The sequence below is a fragment of the Eschrichtius robustus genome, chromosome X, assembly GCF_028021215.1.
Source record: "Eschrichtius robustus isolate mEscRob2 chromosome X, mEscRob2.pri, whole genome shotgun sequence".
Classification (NCBI taxonomy): Eukaryota; Metazoa; Chordata; class Mammalia; order Artiodactyla; family Eschrichtiidae; genus Eschrichtius; species Eschrichtius robustus.
In genome coordinates, this window is record NC_090845.1 from 18909086 (window position 1) to 18920840 (window position 11755).

Below are 11755 nucleotides of genomic sequence, written 5' to 3' on the forward strand. Positions count from 1 at the left end.
GAAAAGGACTCTTTGTCAAGTCTTAAAATGTTAAGTAATTGGTGGCATTTTGTGGTAGCCTGGCATCTCAATCCTTCATCCTGCCTCATCCCACTACTGTGTCTTGTGTTGCATATGTGTATGATGTGTAGGGGTGGGGGAAGGGGGCCTGACTTATCTCTAATATCTCTATTCCATTACTCTACTTGGAAATGTTTCTGTGTTCCGTCTCATTGTGATTCCCTGTTCAAATGTGCTGCCCAGAGATAAATCCATACTCGATTCTTCTTATAGCTGTCAAACCAGGTTCTTTGTAGAATTATGTTGTCCTTTGGTTGAACGCTTTTCCCCCCCTTAATGGCAAGAAGGCAAAAAACTTCCAGTTTTTAGCTATGTTTGTCACTTTTTATATTAAAGCTTTACTTACACTTCTAGAAGTAAAACTACATTGAAATTTTATTTAAAAATCAAGCATCTGGCTCAGTATTCCACAAACTATAAGAATTGAGGAGAAAGAAAACTGGGTAAGAATGTTTTTTCAACAAAATATATACTCCCTACAGTGTTAGGTAATATGGAAGAAGGTTATCTTAAAATAAAAGTTTACTATGTGAAAATACTTCTGCCTCCTTTAAATCCTAAAACTATAATCTGAATCCCTTTTTTCTTTACCTTCCTTCAAGAACTGAAAAACTAATAATACATTAGGCTACCTGATACCTAGACTACTATAATTCACATCTGTTAGGCCTACCATTTCTCTCCCACCCTCTGCTCTATGAAATTACATCTGGCTTAAGATGCAGTCTTGCCTTGAGGCAGAAAGAATGGTAACTACTAAATAATTCCTCAGGATTCTTTCCTGGCCTATGATTTTATGAAATGGAATTATGCTGTTCAAAAGTATCCTTGTTTTTACAACTCCATTTAGTTACTCTGAATGACGTTATAATTTTGTGCCTTTCTGGCTCCAAACCATTCTCGGTTAAAATTCCTTATCTCATTTCAATCTTCTTAGCCCACAAGGCAGTTCCTCCTTTTTACAGTCCTCTGTCCCCCCACCCCTCAAAATCCTCTAGGTGTTGCAAACATTGAAGGATGAGCCAACAGAGAATTAAAACGCTGTTTAAAGGGATTTTTGTATTTTTAGATTATAGTTCTAACTTAGATATATGATTAGGAAGTTAAAATTTGTTATAGAGGAATTAGTGATAGCAGGTGCTGATAACAAAGAACTTTCTAATAGAAGGATTCAACAATCATACTTACCAATAGTCGCCAACCTCAGCAGCAGAGCCAAAAGTTGAATATGAAACTTAAATGAAGTTACTTTTTCATCCTAAAGATGATCCCCTCAAGTTAAGGTACTGTGTTGGTGGGCTTTGGGGGCAGTTTTAGGTATACTCTTTAAAAAAGTTTTTTTTTAGAATGCTGCATTTTAAGCAAGTGTCACAAATTCATTAACACCTACTGTTAAATACACAGCTCAAATGATTCCTGACAAAATTGGCAGTCTAGAATTCTTGTTAAAATCATGGATTCTGGAGCCAGACTGCCCAGTCGGAATTCTAGCTCTACCACTTACTAAATGTGACCTTGAGCAAGGTACTTCCCTGCTATAAAATGAAAACCAAATAGATCTAGTTCTAGTACTGCTGTGAGGATTAAATGAGATCATGAATGTTAAGCATTTACCCTACTGCCCGGCACTTACAAATGTTAACTACATTATTACCAATTAGGGCGTCTTTTTTTTTTTTTAACTATGACAGAAAGCCTAAAATATTTACATGGACCATGGTGGAATGAACAACATTCCATATTTACTTCTTGGGCCAATGTAATTAGTATTCCTCAAAAGGACTCTTAAGCTCTCTATTAAAGGAAATGTGATATAACCCTAATCCTATCTCCCAATCCAAGCAAAATCCAAGTTCATCTTTGTTTATCATTGAGAAACATATGACATCAGTATATTCAGACAATTCAAGAATAATATGGGAGTTTTTTGATTTGTTCAAATAGATCTAAGATCCTTTCCTGAACCAGTCTCTAATTTTTTTTTTCTCAAAAATATTTAATTGGAGTGTTTTCTTCCCAGGTCTTTCAAATGTTAAGTAGCTTCTTTTAGTACATGCCAGATTTTTGCTTACATCTGCATATAAACATTCCCATATCTCATTCTAATTAAAGCATTATTATTGATGATAACTTATGATCATTTACTATATTTACAATGTGGCAGGCATTACTATGGCAGTCACATGAAACCTAATAATCCTCTACGGCACACTATTAGAAGATTTTTACAATGATATATACTCCAGTGAATGCCATTCCATCTTATGAAGTCTGGAAAAATGTAAAAATCAGTTCATTCAGTATTGCTAAACCAGGAGAGCTCTGTTACTTAGCACTTCTATGCTTATCAGTATAATGATAAGGGATATTCACTAATGTTTTAAAATATTAAATTACGTGCAGGATTGTTTCTGTGTTGTGTACCTTTTGTACTCTAATTCTTTGAACTTAATGGACTCAAGATATGTACAGTGATTTGCTACTAAGAGAATATTTTCTTAATCAAAGCATCCTATTAATTGATCATTCTAAAACAATTGGCTGCCTGTAGCTAGTCTTACCCAGTATAACTAGCAACTGTGGGTTTGGTGGGGTTTGTTGTTGTTTTTTTTTTTTTAATGTAAGAGAGTGTTTTCCCAATCATTCATTATCCTGTTTTTCAGATTTTTTTTTTTAGTAGATTTTTGGAGTGCCAAATAACTGTTTATTACACTGGATTTATTTCTCTCTTATTTTTTTTTTTTTTTGGACATTGCAGGTGAAAGTAGGGAAGAAAAGTTAGGAGACTCTTTGCAAGATTTATATAGGGCATTGGAGCAAGCCAGTCTGTCACCACTGGGAGAACATCGCATTTCAACCAAGATGGAATACAAGCTATCATTTATAAAGAGATGTAATGATCCTGTGATGAATGAAAAACTACACAGGCTAAGAATTCTCAAAAGCACTTTAAAGGTAAGATATGAAATGGAAGGAGAAATTCCTTTTAAGAGATTCATTCCTGAACTCAAAGTGGATTATCAGATACTCCAGGGGACAAAATACAAAATGGCGGGGGGTGGGGGGAGCAGAGGATAAACATACCGAATGCGAAGCCGAAGCCGAGCTGTTTCTTTAGCGTAATAAGTGTATTTGGCCAAAAGGAAATAATGTTAACTTTTTATTAACATCTCAAAGCACTGACTAAATGTTATATGACTTAGTTCTAGGAGAAAACAGGACGTAATTAATTTTTTTTCCAAAAATGCAGGGCTGGTGTTATTCCTCAGCCTTTTGTTTTCCTAAGATAAATATGCCATGTCATGGAATTAATATAGTTACTAAAAGAACACAGCATGCATGCAGAATGCAATAGTGGGTGCTTAAATTGTTTGAGATATTTTGTGAATATCTCCTGCAGCACATTTGGAGTAAAGCCACAGTGATTCATGTTCCATGTAGAAATTTTATAATTGTTCTGTATACACCATCAGTTCCCAACTCACATGTTACTTTCTTATTATACATTTCCATAAGCGTTTACATAGCCTCCAGTCTTCTTATGCCACCCCCAGATTGGGGAAGAAGTGGTGAGGAAAGGGAAACAGAGGCAGGAAGTTGAAGAAGGAGCCAGAAGAGTCAGCCCCCTCACTGTGTGTGTATCAGGGGAGAGGGCGTGCCATACACACTCTCCCTAAGCAGATCCTGCACCCTGGAAAACTCAAAAACAGAAAAGAAATGTCATACAGACTTTGTGACGCAGTAATTTCAGGAAACAAAAGGTCAAAGAGCTCCTTTGGGAAATATTGCAGATCTGTAGTATGCTGCTGAGGTCTTGTGATTTTTGAAACAGAGGTGAATACCAAAGAGATAAACAAAATAGGAAATGCATGATTTGAAAACATTTCTGGTAGCAGGCAGCCAAGTTTTCAGTCAATTAGCTTTCAGTTGGTATTCATGCGAATACTATTGCAAATCCATGGGATAATTTAATGGCCTATTGGTAACCAAGACCAGAATTTTTAAAAGAACTATAATATTCATAAGAATAATTCCAGTGCCCAATTCTAGTCCAAAGATATCCTAACCCTCCCTCCTCCCAGAGCCACACACCCCACCCCTATTCAGGTCCAAACCACCAAGTGACCATCTAGCAGAAGGAAAAAGGACAGTGCAAAAGTAACTCAAGACATAGAATGTGGTAAGTCCACTCAACAGCAGTGATCAAGTGTTACGGGGACTTATTTAAATGAAGGAGAAAACATTTTTTCCAGTTGTTGAAGGAAGGCTTCAAGAAATGAGAGGCATATGAACTGGATGTTAAAGAATGAGGAAGGTTTCCGAAGGCAGAGATGGGAAACAGGACAGGCCAGAAGAAAAAGTAAACCATACAGAGTGGGCAGTACGAGGCATGCCTGCGTGTAGGAAAAAGTACACTAGTATTTGAGTCTAAATAGCTGAGTTTGAGTATACCAGAGCTCTTTCTTGTGGGCTTCTTAATAGTTTGCCTATTAACTTTTTATTTTGAATTTGAAGAACAGTCTGTCCCTATTGTAACTGTTGAATCCTTTTGCTTTTCAGGCCAGAGAAGGGGAAGTAGCCATTATTGATAAAGTCCTAGACAATCCAGACTTGACATCAAAAGAATTCCAACAGTGGAAGCAGATGTACCTCGATCTTTTCTTGGATATCTGTCAAAACACCACCTCAAATGACCCATTAAGTATTTCTTCTGAAGTAGATGTAATCACTTCCTCCCTAACACACACTCATTCATACATTGAAACGCATGTGTAAGTGTATTCTGCCCTCTGGCCATGTGGTACCTTCTGGTACCTTCTGGTACTTTGAACAAGTATATAAGGTAGTTTTTATATCAACGTGTGGGACACTTGACAAGCTATACTTCAATGTTACCAAAACTATATGAAACAAACCCTATATGGTCATAATACCACTGTCTTTAATGAGCATTTGTATATTTTATATGCAGTTAGTGCTCAGCTTATGTTTACCATGTGCAAAATCAACTGTCTTCAATGACTTAAAATTAACTTTTGCAAACAACTCTGAAGACAGGTGGTCTTCAAGTAGAAAAAACACAAAAAGGTGGTTTTCTATCTAAGGTCATCTTTTCTCCCTTTAAGTTAATTTTATATAAACAAGACTTCAAAACTAAATCACATTTTTTCAGGTGCAGACATCCTTGTGGGTGGGAAAGAATTTAAACCTTTTTTATATTTATTAAAATGTTCTAAGAATTTTCTTAAACATTGCACAAAGTTTAATGCTGTAGTTTTATTTTTGTGAAATGTAGATGCGCATACAAGAGTTAAGCAAAACAGAAGAGCATCAACATAAGAAAAGTTCAGGTATCTAATATTCGTCTTAACAGTCTATTAACTTGTGAAAGCTGGTTAATGGAAATACTATTCCAAATCCATGGGGACACTTAATGGTGTATCAGGGCAAAGCTTTGTAAGATGTTTTTGTAACTGAGACCAAAATTGAAGATAGAGCTGCTTTATTTTCTTGGTTTAAATCTTCCTTTATTTTTGTAGTGATGAAATGCTGATTGTGTATAGAGGACTTTGAGAGTGGATTTTTTAAAACACACTTAACTCACCCAGAAAGGCAGCTAACATATATATATGTGTATATGCATATATATGTGTGTATATATATATACATATATATACATATATATATATATACATATATATATATATATATATATATATAATTTCAGCCCAAACTCATGTTTTTAAACTCCAACTTCTAAAAAGCTACAAGGTATAAACGTAAATGAATCAACTTCCCAGTTAGGGTCAATTTTCCCCCTAGTCCATTAGTTAAACTTTATATATAATTATACTTCAGGCAGGGAAGTAAAATATGTTTACTTACAGGCTGATATATGTTCTAATATAGAAAACAATGTTGAAAAAGAAAAATGTGCCTCTCTCCTGAGGAGCAAGAGGATGATGGTCATTCAGAGATATACTACATTGAATTATACGAGAGAAACAATTTTTAGAGGTTTTTCCTAGTTTCATGATTTGTTCTATAGAGTGGATGAAGTCTATGAAAAAATCCTCTTCATATATTTCCATTTATAAGCATCTCGTTTTTGAAAGTGATCACAGCATGATAATGACTGTGCTGCTTTTTAGTGTCTGGCTGCATAACGTATAAGTCACAATTTGCTGGTTTGGGGTTTTGTTTTTTTAGGAGGAGGAAGAGACCCTCCTTTACTATTCTATATCCTAAAATCTACTTCTAATCAGCTTTATACTGTTGCCTGTACAGCTCAGTGAATGAATGTACTTTCATCTCTAAGAGTTCAGATATCTGCCAGTGAATATTTTTGCTGTAGAGGAGAAAGTAAAAACTCCACAGCGGGGATCTTTTCCTTTGCTTTTGAAACCACCATTGAATCACTATCGTTTTGCAGACTTTGCACAACTGTACAGGAGAGTGGCCTTTCTACAGCACATTTTCAGTAATCCTATATTTAGTCAAAATGGATGAGAAATCATGTATTAATGTTTGTATGGAATTTTGGGTCCGGTGTAATATTTTTATCATTTAAAAAAAAACTATTTGTAAAAACATTTATTTACTGCATGGGTATTGACGCACATTAAATTTGTGGGATTTTGTATATGTAAAAAAACAAAAACAAAAAGCAAAAAAACAAAAACCTCTTGTCCTAAAATGAAGTGTGCTTGTTACAGGTGTTTAGACTTGTTAATGTTTACTAGACCAAATGTGTACATTTACTTAAAAATATCTGTACCTGATGGATGTGTCGTGGATACAGTGGCCAGGTTGTGCCCTGGAAACAGTGAGCAGTTGATGGAAAGACTAGCTGTGTTGCTACTAAGTGGCTTTTACTTTGGTAAAGTTGGCTCTGTTGTTTTAAATGGTAAAAATTAAACTAATGAATTTTAAAAGACTCGTGGCTAGCCTAGCATGAAAGAGACCTTTTAACACTATATATCTGTACATTTTATTGCATTAGTTTCAAATCTAGGAGAGAGGCAGCACTGTAAACTGAAGTCAAATAAATTCAGCTCTTAATGAATCCTCATAAAGCACCTATTTTATTCATGCAGTCCTCATCACATTTCTTTGTGACCTAATCACACAGCCGCCACCACCCCGCCACCCCACCCCCGGTTACAAGTTTTAACTTTGTCACTCCATTGGTGGTACAAGCCAGAAGAAGCACCTGTCCAGTGTATACAAGAATCTTCTCTGAGATCCTGCAAAATCAAGCTGGTTTCCCATTTACCTGACAGGAACTTTAAAATTTCACCTACTCCTCTTTCGTTTCTCTGTGATTCTTTTGGGAAGGTGGGGCAGAGGGTGGGGGGGGTACCACTAAAAATAAACTTAAAAAATATTTTTTTACAAATATTACCTACAGCATGTCTGCAGAATGAACATTTAAAGAGGATGAACGAAATAGGGTTTTGATTTGTTTTTGTTAGGTGTTCCACTAAACCAAGGAAGCCTGATTATTATGGCTAAGGGCTGCAGAAATAAAACTTAAAACCAATGAGCTGCCAAAAGCCAGGGCAAAAGCAGACTAGGGTAAGTAAGGATGAAGTACAGAAAAACTTAACCTAGGTTATTTTCTCAAAAAAAAATGGTGCTTTCTTAGAGATTTTTTTCCTCTCAGTTCCGTATCTATATTAAACCATCAGAGCAGAACTATAACCATGATTCTGGATCATAAAATCATAGTTCTCCCTACAATGATTGCATGTGTTTAACCAAGGCGCTTTCCCTTCACTATTTATTCAGATAAATATTTATTTATTCAGATAATGCCATCTTCTAGAACCATTTATTACAGTCTTTATAGCTAACCATTTTCTGGTCTTGTACATAACTTCTTATGGTACGTTTTTTGGCTGTTTGGCACAAAAGTAATCACTGTTTAGCGCCTGGGAAACACTAACTACAAGAGGGAAAATAGGGTCATGTTTTATTTTCAAAGTCCATCTCTAGCCCAGCATGAGAATTTCTAGAAATCCCCAGTTCACCGAAGATGATTCATACATCCTTCTAAATTTGACCCGTCCTGTCTCCCATTCTCAGAGTAAGGGGAAATGTTCCTCTCTGGCCAAGCCTAAGGAAAGCCCACGCACGGGTTGCTCTGTAAGCCTGGTCAGGCGCGACTTGCTCACTAACCCATTAAGCCCAGCACTAAATCTGGCGCCTCTCCGGGCTCTCCCTCCCTCTCCTCGTCCCCACCCTCGGCCAGCTGCAGCACTGCGCACTGCAGGCCGCTCCAGGCCCAAGGCAGCGCGCAGCCAGTGTCCTCCCAGCGGTCCAGGTCGAGGTCATAACCCACCACGTTGCGGGTAGGCACCTGGCGTGAGTCCCGCCACTTCAGGCCGCCCAGCAGCAGCACCGTCTCCTCCACCACGGCCAGCCCATAGCAGAAGCGGTCGTAGTGTAGCGGCCGCAGCCGAGTCCACTGGTTGGTGCCGGGGTCGTAACGCTCGATTTCGGAGAAGGGCTCGTAGCGCCCCAGAAAGGCGAACACCGCGCCGCGCAGTGCGGCCATGTGGTGCCCGAAGCGGGCCGTGCCCATGGGCGCCCTCTTGCTCCACGCCTGCTCCCCAGGGCCCAGGGAGAACACATCCCGGAGGCTGCTCGCGCCGCCCTCGCCTCTCCCCGCCTTGCCCCCGGAGATGTACACGACGCCGCACTTCCCGACGGCCCCCGCGTGGCCGTGCAGGGCCCGCGGCAGCGCCCCGGCCGCCGTCCAGCGGTCCCGGCGCAGGTCGTACATCTCCACTGAAGCCAGCGCTTCGCCGCCCGCGCCCAGGCCCCCGACGGCCAGGAGCCCCTCGCCCACGGCGCCGCACCAGAAATGGGACCGCGCTTCCCGCATAGCGGGCACAGTCGTCCAAGCGTGAAAGCGCGGGTCATAACGGTGCACTTGGGCCGTGACCGCCCTCAGGCCGTCGGCTGTGGGGGAGGAGCCGCCGCCCGAAGGGCTCTCCCCGCCGAGGACGAACAGGAAGTTGCCCGCGGCGCACACGCTGTGCCCCAGTAGCGGAGCGGGCAGCCGCGTGAGGCTGCGCCAGCGGTGGTTGTACACGTCACAGGCCACCACGTCCTGGGTAAGCTCCCACTCCTCCTCCTCCTCCTCCGCCCCCTCCTCCACCTGCTCCTCTTCCTCCTCCTCTTCCTCGGGCTCCGCCGCGGCGCCCCTCCCCCTAGCTGCCCGCCGGGGGACCACGACCTCCTCAGTCACCACCTCCCGCCCCCTGCACCCCCCGACCAACAAGATGCGGGTTTGGGGGCTCCGGACGCTGGTCTGCTCGCCCTGCATGAGCGGCTGGCGGGAGGGCGACGTGTGGTAGTTGAGGGCCTGGATGATGAGGCCCTTGACCCGGGAGGGCAGGGTGAGGCCGGAGCCCGAGTACACGCGCCGCAGCACGTCGGTGGGCACCAGGCCGAAGCGGACGCGCTCGAGCAGCGCGGCGCAGTGGGCCAGCCGTTCGGCCTCGGGCTCCTGCCGCAGCCAGGCCAGGGCCAGGCCCAGCAGCCGGGCCTCGGGCACGCGCGCCACGTCAGGGGCACCCAGCACGGCCCTCAGCGACGCGGGGTTGAGCTCCAGCAGCCCGGCGGGGCCCGCGCCCCGCGCCAGCAGCTCCCGCAGGTGGCTCACAATGCAGCGCTCGGCCGCGCCCAGCGTGTGCACCAGGCCGAAGCGCGCCGCCACGTTGGCGGCGAAGCAGCAGTTCTCCAGGCCTAGCTGGCGCTCCAGGTAGCGGCCGCACAGCCCCAGGGCCTCGGTGACCTGCAGGTAGCTGGCGGCCTCCAGCGTGTCCTCCACGGTGTCCATGGAGAGCGGCAGCCAGGCGGTGTAGATGAAGTCCAGCAGGCGCTGCAGGCCGGCCGCGGACGGCACATGCAGGTGGATCACGGGCGCCCGGGATTCCCGGGTGTGGCTCTTGAACAGGGCCCTGAAGTAGTCGCTGGAACACGCGAGGAGCGACCTATGCGCCGGGAACTCGCTGCCCTCGGCCTCCAGAGTCACGTCGCACAGGAAGCCCTCGGCGCGCAGGGCCTGGTAGCCGGTGAGCAGCGCGCCGCCATGAGCTTTGCAGTAAGACAGGAAGTAACTCATGATGCCCAGGGCGGGAAGTGGCCGGGCCAGGGCTGGGGCCAGCAGCGCGCGGCCGGAGACATCCCGGGACACGGCGCCGCCGGGTCCCCCGTGCGAGCCGAAGAGCCCCTAGCAGGGGCCCATTTTTGCGTGCTCAGCTTAAATCCCAGGTCTCCTTCATACAGGTCCGCAGATCTCCCCTTCCCCCTCTCAGAGCAAATCCGGTCGGGGAACGGTTTCCAGAAGCCCCTAGTAGCGGAGGGCACGGAGTTTGGAGTCTTCCGGGAGGTGCAGGGCTCGGTTTCGGCGGCTGCCGAGGCTGCCAGAGCGTTGCCCAAAGCCCCCTCCCCGGCCCAGTTTGGGGAGCCCACACCTGCGCGCCAGGGGCCGCAGTGGCCGCGCACCATCACCTGGAAGGGCGGAGCTGCAGGTAGACTGACTCCAGGGGGGTGCTGGATCTCCGACGGCCCAGATGCGTAGATGTGGCCCGACTCGGGCCGTCCTGGGAGTGCGGGGCGAGGGCTCTGACCTCCCGGGGGTGGACAAGGAGGGTTCTGCGGGCACCCGCGAGGGCCGGGGACAACTAGCTACGGGGCAAGGGGGGTGAGCTTGTTCCGCGCGGAGGATCAAATCAAAGCCTAGGGGATTAGGGAGGGGGGGCTCGGGTCAGCGCGGAGGGTCGGAGGCGTGATTGGGCGCCGCACATAACATGCCGGTAGCTCACAGCGACAGGAATAGCGCGCGGCCTCGGCCTCCCCGGCGCGCCCCGCCCCGCGCCCCGGCTGCTGGCTAAGAACGGAGGGCCGGCACGCGGGAGTAAGCGGCCCGGGCCTGGGACATGACTCCGGCGACCCCACAAGCCGCCGGTCACCAGGGGGTCCCGGGAACCCGGCTGGGGTGCGGGAGGCGCTCACTGGAGAGGCGCGAGTCGGGGGACCCTGTGCCTGGTGGTGTCTGGGGAGGGGCGCTCGGCTGGTCTGGAGGAGTGTCGACCCCCCGGTGTCTCTGCGCCTGGGAAAGAAGCCCCTGGGTCGCAACTTTCTGCTTTGAGGAGGCCCTAATTAATCCAGCGAGAGCGGGGATTAAGCGGTGATTTTGCGCGCTGACACCCAGGAGGCCACTGCGCTCAGAGGAGCCACTGGCGGGAATCACGCCGGGGCGAACCGAGGCTCCTCGCCAGCGGCGCTCCGGGGCACGCCCCTCACCTGGACTCACCCTTACGAGATGCTGGGCCTACTCTGCGCCCTTCCCGAGGTCTCCCTGGCTTGTCTCACATTCCGCTTTCAGGAATTTGCTCCCACCCAGCTCCCCGACCCCGGCTGAGTTCCCCCTTCCTGTTCTTAGACCCCGCCCGGCCCATCCCTTGGCAAAGTGGACAAGGAGATTGTAGGTGACTTGGGTTTTCTGCCTTTGAATGACCACTTCATTTAAGAAAACAATTCTTTCCAGTTTGTCTCCCTGACTTTACAGACTCTGATGTAATTACTGCCTGCTCCATTCTCAGTGCCGTGACGTGATAATGGGCAGTAAGTTTGCAAAGCTCGGTAGAGGCTGGAGTTTTGAAGGGCCCATCTTCATGAA

The 11755-nt window shown here is 45.7% G+C and overlaps 2 protein-coding genes across 5 annotated transcripts in view; one reads left to right on the forward strand and one right to left on the reverse strand.

Annotated features, from left to right (window-relative positions):
- The window catches only part of CNKSR2 (connector enhancer of kinase suppressor of Ras 2), a 257328-nt gene extending 251656 nt beyond the window's left edge, over positions 1 to 5672 (forward strand). For all 4 annotated transcript variants that reach the window (XM_068533674.1, XM_068533669.1, XM_068533670.1 and 1 more), the window contains 2 exons: positions 2819 to 3015; positions 4621 to 5672. In XM_068533674.1, coding sequence (XP_068389775.1) covers positions 2819 to 3015; positions 4621 to 4836 — 413 coding nt within the window. In that variant the 3' untranslated portion in view covers positions 4837 to 5672. The remainder of the gene's footprint in view (positions 1 to 2818; positions 3016 to 4620) is intronic.
- Positions 5673 to 7484: 1812 nt separating this feature from the next.
- KLHL34 (kelch like family member 34) lies at positions 7485 to 10778 on the reverse strand. Its single transcript, XM_068533381.1, has one exon. The coding sequence runs from the start codon at positions 10193 to 10195 to the stop codon at positions 8237 to 8239; it is 1959 nt and encodes a 652-aa protein (XP_068389482.1). The 5' UTR covers positions 10196 to 10778; the 3' UTR covers positions 7485 to 8236.
- Positions 10779 to 11755: the final 977 nt, after the last annotated feature.